The sequence below is a fragment of the Topomyia yanbarensis genome, chromosome 2, assembly GCF_030247195.1.
Source record: "Topomyia yanbarensis strain Yona2022 chromosome 2, ASM3024719v1, whole genome shotgun sequence".
Taxonomy (NCBI): domain Eukaryota; kingdom Metazoa; phylum Arthropoda; class Insecta; order Diptera; family Culicidae; genus Topomyia; species Topomyia yanbarensis.
The window spans coordinates 12,890,048-12,903,381 of record NC_080671.1 but is presented as its reverse complement, the minus strand read 5'-3'; the positions used below and the strand labels follow the sequence as shown (position 1 = coordinate 12,903,381).

Here is a 13,334-nt window from a genome sequence, read left to right as displayed (position 1 = left end):
TCCATTATCCGGGTCAAACTATCAACACTGATTAAAATTGTATCAAACGGCTGGATACGACCGAAAAGTCTCCCAAAACGACCATTTATCGACGGCGCAGACAACATCTCCGTGTAGCACCCATTATGAAAATCGCCTTTCTTTTACACTCTCTTCTACCACCCTACTGGTCACCCAGCCGAGGGTAAGCGAGACAGACATAAAAGCAATAAAACCAACATCTCTATCATCGTTTTACATCAGCGTAAAGTGGCAGAACAAGGATAACATCAGCGCGCTTTCATTTCCAATACCAACGCACACACATAGCAGGCGAGCGCATCGGATCGGAGTATTTTCACCTACCACCACCCACTCGAATAAATCGTGGTTGGAAAGGAAGCAAGGAAATCCTTTTCGTCACAGTACATTTTCATCCACGATAGCATCCGTTCTTGCACCATCGACAGGATAAGCACTCACCATGAATATTGGATTTTGATTGGATGGCGGTACGGTCTCATTCGTCGAAGTCCTTTCGCTGAAATAGTTCGAAAAATCACTTTCGTCGATCCTGAAGACCGTCGGATGGCGTTGAAAAATATCGCGTCGCGCAAGAACTGTGATTTTCCCCCTGGGACTACTTCAAGCTGAGTAGCGTCAGTGGTGGGGTGGCAGAACGGGAGGCTACAGGTTCCGGTACATTTGTGGCATATTTCAAGTGTCCGTGTCGCGAAACGTTTACCGCTCTTAGCGTATGCGGGTGTGTGTTGGTGAGTTAATGTCGATTGTACGACACTCAATTTGATTACTTTTTTATTATTACAATCATTACACAAACATTCAATTGAGTGAACGCATTAAACGGATGCTGGGTTGATGTTCTATCGCCAGACGGGTGGGGGAGTGGTTTTGCGATTAAAGTGGGCGCTGAGCAGGTACTGTCAACCCGTGGTTTTCGGAGTGCAGTTTCAGAGTGTCATTATCGTCTGGTGTGCCACACGGGTTGGATGGACTTTTTCATGCAGTTCAGGTGGAATAAACTCGGTAGAACTAGCGGACTAGTGTCTGTGTGGTAGAAAAGTTTTTCCTTTGCCATCGAAAACAAGGATTTAACTAACAGTGGAAAATTAGAGACATACGAAGGAAGTCGAATGAAGTGTCGTTTGGATAACGAGCATATAGTTTACCTGCAGTGTCTGTGGAGTGAAACTACATGTACAGCAAAAGTTTCTCTACTAACGACGGATAGTTTGTCTTCGAATGCGGACAAACTTCATATGGATATACTGCTAACGATATGGTGGAATTCAATTTATACGTGTTGTGAGGAACAATTTTGTTTGAGTAGCAAAAGTTGGTTAATTAATGGGACATTTCGTTCGTGTTTCGTGATGTGATGATACAAATGTCATCCTTTGATTTTTTTGATAAATCTTTCAATAATCAGGAACAAAATTGTCTGAAATCATAAACACAGTTATCATAGATCAGTCGTGCTTTATTATTAAGACATTTTACTCTACTTCATGCGGGATATCACGCAGGACTAGAGTTTTACTCAGAAACACAAATTGTGTTTTCGTTTTTAGAACTAACGTCAATCCGGCGCTAGCTTAGTCCTGTCATTAAGTTAGTATCGGTTTTTGATGAAACGAAGTCGAAACGCAAATTCTATAATTAATTTAAGACACTTTAGTTGACAACTTTGATCACAAATTTACAACATGTGTTTCGTTTCTGTAACTTGTTTTTATGATTTTTTTTTGGCATTTTCTGTTCGCCACTAGAGAAATATCGAACTCAAACAAAGGGAGATTTTTTGGTTCTCAACTCATTTTTTACTTAGATAGCTGTCCATCAAATATTTTAAACGAACTGGCTTGAACTATAAGCACCTATGTTTCCAGTTTCACATCTTGACGAGTAATTCGAGAATTCTCAGAAAAGATCCAGAAACCATTGAAGAAGTTTTTTAGAACTTAAAGCTTAACTTCAGTCTTTAAAAGATGGCGTTTGCCACTTTTTCTAGAATAGCAAAGCAGCGAAGGTTCGCTAGATAATCTTCTGTTGTCGTAATTCAATTTATTCATCTTTCATTAATCTCTTCTCTATTAATTTACCATTAAGAACATAGCGAAAAGTTAGATAATTTCAATATTGTGCAATTTGAACCTGAATTGTGAAACATATTCGTGAATTACTAAATATTTAATGGTCCACTTTCTCGGATATGGGAAAGAAATCTACATATATTAGATGAATCAACATTTTGAGAAAAATTACTCTGAGCAACAATTTGCATAAATTTCAAGATGAAACGAAATGACTAGCATTGAAATTTGATAATAAAAAGAAGTGAGAAAATAAACAGTGGAAAATGGAACAACTAGCCCACTTTGTAACAAAATCCTTCGAGTACAACAACAGCCGTGTTCTGGACATACTCAACATGACCGCCGGCGGTCGGCTGGGGGAAGACTTCCTCGGCCGTACCAATGATCCAGAGCTGCAATCGAACAGCAGCAGTAGTGCAAGTGTAGGCGAAAGCGGTGATTTGGAGGAGGAAATTCAAGGACATGCCGTAGATCAGCGCAAAGCTGTGCAGGTAGCGGCGAATGGCAAATATCGTGATGAGGTGGAAGACGATGTCGACAACGAGGATGAAGAATCAATCGATATCGAGATAACGGATTTATCCTACAGTACGAGTGGGTTGAATGGCAACAATGAACATGGTGATAGTATTCAAACTGCAGTCCCATCGGTTGTGTACAATAGATTTAGTGTGCTGAACAATAACAATAATGACGTAATGAATAACCGAAATGAAACTAGTGTAATTAAAAAATTCGACAATAAGATTGATGAGCATGATCATTCCGATGGCATGGGCACGGGAAAGTCAGTAACTAGGATGCCCATTAATAAAAGAAACGTGCCGAAAAATTGGTTGATTGCAGATCTGGAACAGGAAAAAGAAGGTAAGTAACCGTAAAAATATATTCAAGTATAGGTAGGTGCCTATATCCATATAGTTTGAAATTTGTTTATGTATAGTATTGGACAAATCAATAAGGCTCCCCTATAAAATGTGAGATTGCTTTGTTTTCTTTCGTTTTATATCGAGTAATTTGAACATAAATCAACTTGTATAGGTGGATTGAAACAGGTTTTTATTTTTCTAACTTGGAAATGTTGTTCATCAGAATTTAAAAAAAAAATTGATGAACAACACTTCCAAGTTAGAAAAATAAAAACCAGTTTTAATCCACCTAGTGGAGCAATTGTGCATTTCTCATTTTTCCAAACTATGACTTCATGACTGGTTATATTCAATATAATTGTGCACTTATACACAACGGTTCGCCAGGCGCGAACTTGATGAGCTACGTGTCAATGGTGAAACACTTAAAACAAAAAAACATAATTTTTAATTTGCACCCATTTTAATAAATTTTGCATTACTTTGATAGTGGTGATAGCGGTACCAGTTTAAATGAAAAATTGCAGTGTGGCCGCACTATTCAACCCGTAACTCCGGAACCAAAATCCCGATCGAACCAAAATCGATATCAGCCGATGGGAAGGTTGTATCTTTCATTCAAGAGTAAGTTTGTGCAAATCGGTCCAGCCATATCTCAGAAACAGAGGCAATATCATTTGCCACATAGACTCATACACACACAAACATTTTGCAATCTTGTCGAACTGAGTCGACTCTCCGGGCCTCGGCTAAAAAGTCGATGTTTGGAACGATTGTATAACCTTTCTATATGAGAAAGGCAAATTGGTCAATTTGAAATCATAAAAATTGCCCCATGTTGCCGAGAGTGGAGCGATTAAAGTGATTATGACGCATAACCAAATACATCACGTGGTTACCACATACACCCTAAAACGATACCACATTTAAATTCGTACATAAATAGGAACGGACAAAATAGAGCAAAAATCGAAATGTATTCCTATCAATGTTCTCAAGACAGAAATTGTTCAAAATAGTTTCATATTTTCTTACACATAGTTGGATGTTAGGGTTATTGTGCCCAAATTCATCTTAGTTCCTGTATTAATCCCACCCATTTAAATACATTAGTTAGAGCAGTGTCTGCTATCTCTATTCAACGCATTACGTCAAATGGTAGCATGAATTCATGGTAGCAAGCGTTCTGCTCAAACGCGAGTATTTTACATTTTTCAAACTAATTTTTTTATGCTACTGCTTCTTAAAAACGAAGCAAGGCTTCTGATATCTATTTTAGCACAATCCAACCACTGTCAGCCGAGTTACAACCAAAATAGTGTGACATCCTACTAATGATTAATGAGTCTACCCTACTAAATTAAATGTCTCGATGTATCAAATCTGATCAGATGTATTCAATTGGTGTAAATTTGTCCGTCATTGGACCTGGTGAAGAAGTTTAAAGTATGCTGGGACAGAAACTACGGAATCTGAAGATAATCTCCGATCATTTTCGATCTGGCATGTTTAAAGAGCCGACAGCTAGTTGTGCAAATAATTTATGATAATAATATCTACATATTTAGGATGCATCAGAATTCAGCTCCGTATTATAGCAGCATAGCGAACATACTTTGTATAATCGAGATATTTTCGCGTATCCACTAATAACTTGAAGTCAAAACTACACAAAATTCATTTGACAATCGATGTGGGCAATGTTGCCAGAACTCCGGTCGAAATTTATTTTTTTCAGTGGTTACAATAATCACATTTTGTGGTTTTTAACCGTGTATTATGATGGAAGAGGTATATGGGTAATTCTAATGGGTCCACACTAACCAACTAAAGTCAGATCGTGATGAAATTCAACAGCCAATTGAAGCATTGCATCAATCACTTCAAATTTGAAAGATGGTGGACATCGGCCAAGAATTTTATGAGGAATAAGTATGAAATTAACTGTGAACATTGCAAGTCCTCGGGGGTCAAGACTGTCCTAGATGGCCAATGCGATCAAAGCGACTACTGGCCTGCAAATCTATGTAATTTAACACCAAGCTGTGAAAATTACTTATCTAATGTTATCATCATCTCATTTTTTAAGATTTTGCGACTTAGTCCGATCTGACCTAACACCGACCATTTGAGACTAAGTTTGAAAAAAGGGTCGGTTATCTTCAAGTAACCGATGTGCGACTCATAAGCACACATACATTTACCGAACTCAACGAATTGAGTGGAACGAGTGAGGTAAAGACTTAATCACTTAGTCTCTTACCCCTCGCTAATGCTGCTTATGGCATACTTGCTGTGTTGGCAGCATTGCCATTGCACAGTGGATGTCAAATACAGGGTGTCCAGACCTACCGATTTATAGGTAGTCCTACCGATTTTGGTCTTCCCTACCGATTCACAGACGACCACGGCAAAACTACCGATATTTTGTTATCCATAGCGAAAACTACTATTGATTTTGGACACATCCTACTCAACATTCATTTTTGGGTTGGATTTGGTCTGAGATCTGTGTTTTCAGTATTTTATAATTCTATGTCAACCATGTCAACACTATACGTTTTTGGGACAACAATCCGGCCTACCGATAAACTTTTAGTGACCCTACCGATATTAAGGAATTCTATCTGGCCACCCTGGTCAAATATGCTTGTCTCAGTCCATCTTCGTTCTCGTGCAGCAGCCGTTCGTAGAGGGAAGTCTTGCTCTTGTGTCTCTCGTGTCCAGTGACTTCTTCCAAAGTCATGGGATTTCACAGAGCGCAGTGTCGTAGCGGGGGGGGGGGGGGGGTGGTTGTGTTTTAGGCGTTAAACCAGCGGCGTTATCAGTCCTCATCCGTCCGATCTCCTCATGAATCTTAGGTAGATCCGGCGCTGGGAATCTGTCGTCAGCTGCGTATATCCCCAGACTGATTCTTGCGATACTCTCGCCGTCTACTGCTATTTCGATTTTCGTCATAATATACGTATCGATCAGATCACACTCGGTCGTGAGAAGGTCTCCATTAGTATATCTTCATACATAGCCTTTTCTCGAGCGATTTACCTACTCGTAGAATTTTCGTAACTCTGTGCAGATGCTCCATCGCCTCGGTATCCTGATCTTCCTGTAGGTGATTCCGAATCTATATTCGCACTGTGATGTCGGAGAAGAAGTTTCCGTTCATTAGAACGTGGTCGATTTGGTTCTCAGTTTGTTAATCAGATGATTTCAAGGGTGGCGTTCATGTCGCTAATGAGGAGCTTACCATTATGCCGCGTACTCCAAATGCACGTAAAATGCGTCTTTCTCGTTCTCGGGTCTCGCTTCGTGAGAGCAGTGCACGTTGACGATGCTGTAGTTGTAGAAGCGGCCTTTGATCCACATACATCCTTTCGCTGATCGTCTACTACTTGATTACGCGTTGGCGCATTTTGGCCAGCACGACAAAGCTGATTACCAACTCGTTTGGTGTGCCGTCGCTCTGGTAACCGAATGTAACCGCTCGATGCCCGCTTTTCCACACATTCTATCCCGTCAAGAAAAGTTCCTAGAATGCTACGGTTTTGAAGTTGCTAGTTTTCAGCTTATTGTGTAGGATTCGTTCGATCCCATGGAAGCAAAGTGACTTGCAGTTCGATCCCAGTCAAAAAGGGAAGTTGCTGGCTAACGGGGGGCTATTTGCCAACTCGGCTGCGCTAATTGCCCTTCAATTTGCCAGCAAGTTGCTGGCAATAGACCTTTCTCGTCCGACCTAACCCCCTTTTTTCTTATTTTATTCAAAAGACTACACATTTTTAAGAATATTTCCGCTGAAATGAGACTTTTTAGAGCTATCGTGATTTTTTAATGATTTTTTTAAATTTAAAAAATGCAAGAATGTTGAGTATTTTTTCACCTTTGCAAGAATGGTGGGACTCAAAATATGTGTTTGGGCAGCACTGTTTTGTATATTTTTGCTTGGCTTCCTGGCAATGCGGCAAATGAAGTGGTGAGTCGCGGTACAAAGTTAATTGGTTATGTAAACAAACTAAAGTGAGCCTCTCGGTGGAGAACGTTGCATGGTAATGTTTAACCTCACTTTTTTGACAATTCAAAGAGATTGTTTACATGATCTTGGAATTTTTGTTGATTCGATCATAGTATGAGAAACTTGGTTTGGTTCGCTGCCAAATGTTAACACTTTCCCAACAAGGTCGCTCAGCTGTATTTTTTAATTGATGTCGGCATCATACATTGTTCCGTTAAATTTAACATTTTTACTTTTCTTGTACATGATTCATTGAAGAAGCAAGGAATTTCTAGCCAAACATTTGAAAAAGGCCTACTGCCAAATGCAAATAAATCGAATTTTTATGTTCTCTATTAAAATCCTGGGACAGAACCTGTGGATAGATGTTTTCTTTTTTCTGTTCATTTTATTTCTCGTCTTGCATAGCCACTCTTTCTTCCTCACATGTTTTAAATGGACTGGCTACATTTGGCAGCCCCCCTGACTGCATTTGACGGTTCATTTTGGCTGCATTTGACAGCTCCCCCTGGCTACAATTGACATTAGGTTTTTTCGTATCCACACGTTCCGTCCCAGTTAAAAACTATCTATCTGGCCATGTACATAAACATAACGCAACAATGGATTATGAAGAATTTTGATAATGATTTTATAACACATTATAAAAGAGCCCGGCTGATATAAAAGTCCTAACTAGCAATACACTTATTATAAAATGATTATAAAGGACTATTGTAACTGATTCCAAAAGGATTATAAAGGCAGTGAAATACGTACTCAATGAATTAAGGGGTGTGTCTGATGTAAACAATATGCGCAATCAAACTAAATAAAACAGTATTCAATTTTTAAATAGAATTATAATGAATTCGACCAAAACTTCTTTTGCCTTTTTCTCATTTTCAAATGTTTGGGTAGAATTTAGATTATTTTATCGTTGTTGCGATCAATTTCGTTTGGTTTGTTTTGTTCACAATGTTAGTCGCAGAGCATTTTGGTGATCTATGGCAATTGATGACCTTTACACCCCATACTAGGTCCGCTCCTGTTGCAGCTGTTTCGCCCTGTCCGGCACCGAGTCAACCGATGGTCCAACCTGCGCCGCACTCGTCTGTCGCTATGTCAATGGCAGGGACTTGGATTAAAGGCCAAAATTTCAGCTACGGTTGGTGGTATTGCTGCAATCGGTTTGCCTTGGGCCACGTTGGACATTCGGCTAACGGGAATATTCAGCGATTCCGATTCGAAGGAAGCAGCGCCAGTAGCAGACTGCTTCGGTTCAGCAATACGCTCCGGTATCGGACGAAGCTAACACTCCGACAGGACGAAGGTTTCAACGAGGGGCTCAGGTATTAGTAGCAGAGTCCTTGCACTTCCTGCTTGTCGAGTGAACAATTCCGACGAAACCACTGCCGCTCTCGCCAAGTTTGATCACCGTAATAAGTGCGACGTCAGCGGTATAGTGCCAGGATTAGTCGAGAACAGTGCCAGCACCGACTTGCCAAGAGCTACAAGATTAAATAGCAATGCGTTTTTAAAGTGACCATAGTATAACGTAGAGGCTTTAGCCAGATGATTTATTCAGCAGAATAAGATAGCAAAATTACCCAAAACATAAGACCTGGCTGCCGAAGTGAATCCACACACATTATCATCTACAGAGGCAAGCAATATTGGAACGCAGCGAAATTCCTCACAATGAATTGATCTCGTTAGGTGAAATTCCAGGAAGTACAATTTTCATAGCACAATTTAGTCGACCGAAATTGTAGTCCTCAGTCGAGAGAGAGACTGATAGAGTAGCAGCAGTACGACAAGGACGGTCTGCTGATCAACGGTTCCGTCCGGTACCACTATAACACACGGCGCCGGCGACAAATATATATTCACAACATACTAATTACTTATCCTTCCGAAAAAGTAAATAAATTAACTATGCAATTTATCATTCGCTGCCTAGTTATTTCCTGCCAATTTGAACACGACAGCAGTTGCAGAAAGCTTTATTGCGGTGCAAAAATGATGGCAACTCGGGATATAATATAAATTTACATATAATTTCTCCACCCTGATATTCTTCCAGAATGTATAATGCTCTGCATTCTTATCACTCCTATCAAATCCTTCTTACTCCTTATCGTCAGTGCCGAGTACTGTTTTGCATTTGCCGGCTAAATCAACGACAATGCGATAATCGTCAATCGACGAAACTTTTGCTGTAATGGAACTTGAACACGAATAATAAATAATTGTTCCATTCGAAAGCGATAACCTTGTTGTCCTCATGTTTGCAGCTATCATACGCTGGTAGGCATTCTGACCAATGGAAACGTTTTTCGGTATGGGCATTGAACGATCATTTCAACAACTTATCATCAACCGAATTCGTTACCTATAAAGTTCAGGTAAACTTCACCACCTAAAAATGAGTAATAAATCGGATCATCTTGTTAGGACTTAACCGACGAGCAAACAAACAAATGTGTACAAATCCTTATCCATCATCCAGAAAGCAATCGTTTTATAGCCCAATGCTTGATCTTACGATTCAGCATATGCCACCGGGTTTTTCATCCAGCGCCGATTGGTCAATGTATGAACCAGGGGTGACATTACGCATCTCGAAACGAAAGGTTTATTGTATTCAAGTTTGTGTGAAAAGGTCGATTCGAATTGGTTGCATAATGTGGCACCAGGTTCCCATTGTTCCAATTCTCATCCCTCTTGAGTTGATAGTCTTTCAAAGAGCATCGAAAGTATTCAAGTAATGTAAATTTTAAAAGTCCATGTAAACAAGTCTTAGGTAAACAAGCACACTGAACTGTCAGAAAAGTGAGTTTATACATTTTCATGCAATGCTCTATGTCTCTATATACCTGTCAAATATGAATGCATCATTTCAGCATCAGTGATGCCAGGTCTATTTAAATAATAGCCTGCAGTGAAAATATAAAAGTCTGCAGATTGCTACAAAAATCTTCAATAAATTTGACATAGAAATGTAGTATGTATATATTTTAAATGATCAAAAATGTTGAAGGCTTGTGTATAAATTGGCTGGCATAGGCTTTGTTCTGCTAAATATTTGTAATCTGCAAAACATCTGCAGTGCAAATGCAAAATCTGCAGATTTACTAATATATATGCAGAGCTGGCATCCTTTTAGTATTCCCCACAGGAAATTCATCCAAATGGTGTAAAAATACGGGGAAACAAGGCAAGATAGGTATTCAGAATATGGGGTTAAATGAGCAGCTTGCACTATTTTTGATTTTTTCAATAGTTAGAGGTACCAAATCATCGCGGCAATCGGCAGTAACGAATTGGGGATAAAAAAGGAAGCATCCTATCATATAAAATTTTTTGACGAGAAAGGTCTATTAGGGGGCTATTTCAAATGCAACATTTGGGCGATTTGCCGCCGTCATTTTTGGCCGTTCTGCCTGCCCTTAAATCGCCCCCAAATCGCCCAGGGAATGCGCCATTTTATCGCCCTTAATAGGGATCTTTAGGGGTGTGCGGGTTAAGGCATATTCTGATGCAGATTAGTACCGTGAGTTAATATCTCAGTCCTTTTTCAATTTTTTGGCCCGAAACTATTGAAAAAAACATTTTTTAATTTGTTTCCTTTTAGGATAATAACACATCCAAACCCATGCGACTTGCACGACCCTATAGGTTGCCTTATCAGATCTACCATAGTTTGCAGATGAAACTTGGGATGGCAGGTTGCTAGCGGATTGAAAAAGTACCAGATCATGCTGTGTGGGGTGCTGTCCCGGTTAACAATAAGGCGAACGAGATATTTGCAGATACGTCATTTAGTAGGACAACTGTCAGTTTGCTGGTTGAGTTTAATTTGGTTTTTTTAAATTTAAAAATCATAAATGAATAATTAAGGTTTAAGAATGATATGAGTGTACTCGTAAGGATACCCGCTATCAATACATATGAAAAACTGGCACAATTTTTCCAAATTAAAGATCCCTATTGTTTAATATGAAAATTACAAATAATACGTTTTCCTTTTTTATTTCGAATATGTTAGTCACATTTTCTTTTTTTACATTTTAACGACATTCAATTAGCTAGAGATTACTGGGTAGGGAAAGTTATAAAAATTAGAGCCATAGTACTCAAGTGAGAGCAAGGATGTGAAGTAAACAGATCAGAAAACTAGAAGTGGCAGGGTCATTAGAACAGGCTTAATATCGTACGGGCTTAATCTTTGTCTTCTGCTTATGAGGGTCGAGCTTAGGCAGCATAACTACGAATCATGCTTAGTTATGCTGCCTAAGCTTCGGTCTTCGTTACAAATGCCTTAAAACCTTTAAAAAAAGGAAACACGCAAAAAACCCAAGAAGACATCTTTAGCAGCTGACCATCGTATTGCAATTTTAGCGAAATCTGATCCATTCGCGTCATCCAAGACCAATTCAGCACAAATTGGAAAAGTGGTAGGTCCGAGAACAGTTCGCTGTAGGCCGTAAAATTTCAATCTTCCAGTAAGAGTTGCTAAGAAAATTCCACTATTTCGAAGCCAACGCCTTTGAAGAAAAATGCAATTTGCTTTTCAACAGCGTTAATGGGCCTGGTTCAGAAGGAATCAAAACATGGCGACATATCCTTCGGAGGGAAGAATCACAGGTAAACCTGTTTTCCTCCGATGCACAACTAAACGTTAAACGTCCAAAGTGCAAACAGTTTGATCTGCGGCACACGCAAAATATGGTAAAGCACGGAGGCGAGAACAATGAGGTTTGGGGCTTGCTTTTCTTGGAATGGCGCAGGTCCTATTCTTTGCAACGCCACTATAATGGCAAGATTCGAATGCAAGGCTAAAGTATGGACATCCTAAAGGATGTCATGCAGTCCTATGCCAAAGATAACGTGCCTTTACATGACAGTTTCAGCAAGATATTGACCAAAAACACACATCGAATTATGTAAAGGAATGATTTCAACATAACATTTAATTTACAAATAAAAGTGTTCTTTTTCATATTTACGACTGTGCCTTACTATAACATATTTGAATATAAACATATTTTTAGAGAAAAAACAAAATTTCATGTACTTTTATCTCACACCTATTTTATTGACCAGCAGTGTACGTGTTCCCTTACAGTGCCATCACATCAACGAACACCCAAAATTTACATGCGACAAAATATCTGCAATCCCGAATATTAAAGAATCAAAACCTCTACTTATTCGCAAAAAAAGAAAGTTAAAAAAAACAGTTGAATATCCAAGGCGGCTCCAAAGATGAATGACGCCTAGGAAACACCCAATAAAAAAATAGGTGACAAGGGACGCGGACGAAATTAGCTGAGCACCGACTGGCTGGTTTGCCACCTATTTTTCGGGCGAAGAATTTTGGGGCGACACCTGGTAGTCACTAGTCGCTGGTGAAACGCCGATTATTTGAATATTCTAATTTTTCTTATTGCCGTATCTTTTTTCACTTTTCGGATTGAATTTTTTTCTCTGAAAAACCATTTTTCACTATTTTTAGAATATACACTGTGTTTCTAGATGTTTTTTGTGCACTTTTATTGTCCTTGCATCGGGAATCGACGGCCCGTAATGCGAGGAAAAGATATTCTTTCATTTGCCGGAATTCGATTTTCACAAACTGTCACCACTCGCGTCACTCAAAAATATGCCGAAAATGCTTTTATAAGCCACTTCACTTTGTATAATCGTTAAATTGCACCCTTATTGACACTTTCGATAACCGGGAGGCAGCAAAACTGCGCCGAAAATAATGAAAATTAAACGACTCGAAGAAAGCTCTACAAGAGTCAACCGCTCGCGAAGAAGATTCACACTCCCCCAATAACTTTGTTACTTCAGCAAATGCAAACAAAGTATTTACGATAAATCAATGTATGAAATGACAAGTGAGAAATAGTAATTTTAAGGGGTCACGCTTTCATCGCTCAATCTCTTATGGTAAAATCAACTGAGAAATAGTCAATGTGTGTGATAATGCCAAAAGTCATGAATATGTGACACTTTTTGAAAAAAAAACAGTCATGATAGCGTGAACTTACAATAGTGTTAATAGCATACCATGGTAAATTCTAAATAAAAGTTATCTATTACATGGTCAATAAAGCAAGTACCGCCAACATGCATTTTAGAGATGCTAGGGAATTATGCTTATGAGTTATTTTGCCAGTTCGCGGTTAGCGATTTTCAGACCTCTTACTTTTATTTGTTTATAGTAACAAAGAATTGAAAACCTTTAGCTTACCGACAGCTGTCATTGTTATTGATTTTTAATTTATGCTTTCAAACATTGCATAAATGTTGTAAAAGCATACAATAATTTCCGCTGTTATGAATAACAAACTCGTTTCAAGCTTTCAT

At 39.0% G+C, this 13,334-nt stretch overlaps 1 protein-coding gene across 4 annotated transcripts in view; it reads left to right on the top strand.

The window, feature by feature from the left end:
• The first annotated feature begins 336 nt into the window (after positions 1–336).
• LOC131681398 (segmentation protein fushi tarazu-like) overlaps positions 337–13,334 on the top strand; it is a 66,056-nt gene continuing 53,058 nt past the window's right edge. The window contains exons 1-2 of one of the 4 annotated variants that reach the window (XM_058962157.1): positions 337–491; positions 2,222–2,963. In XM_058962157.1, coding sequence (XP_058818140.1) covers positions 2,360–2,963 — 604 coding nt within the window. In that variant the 5' untranslated portion in view covers positions 337–491; positions 2,222–2,359. Of the gene's footprint in view, positions 753–1,181; positions 1,283–2,221; positions 2,964–13,334 lie in introns of those variants that run through there. The other 3 variants (XM_058962156.1, XM_058962154.1, XM_058962158.1) reach the window with 3 other exon arrangements.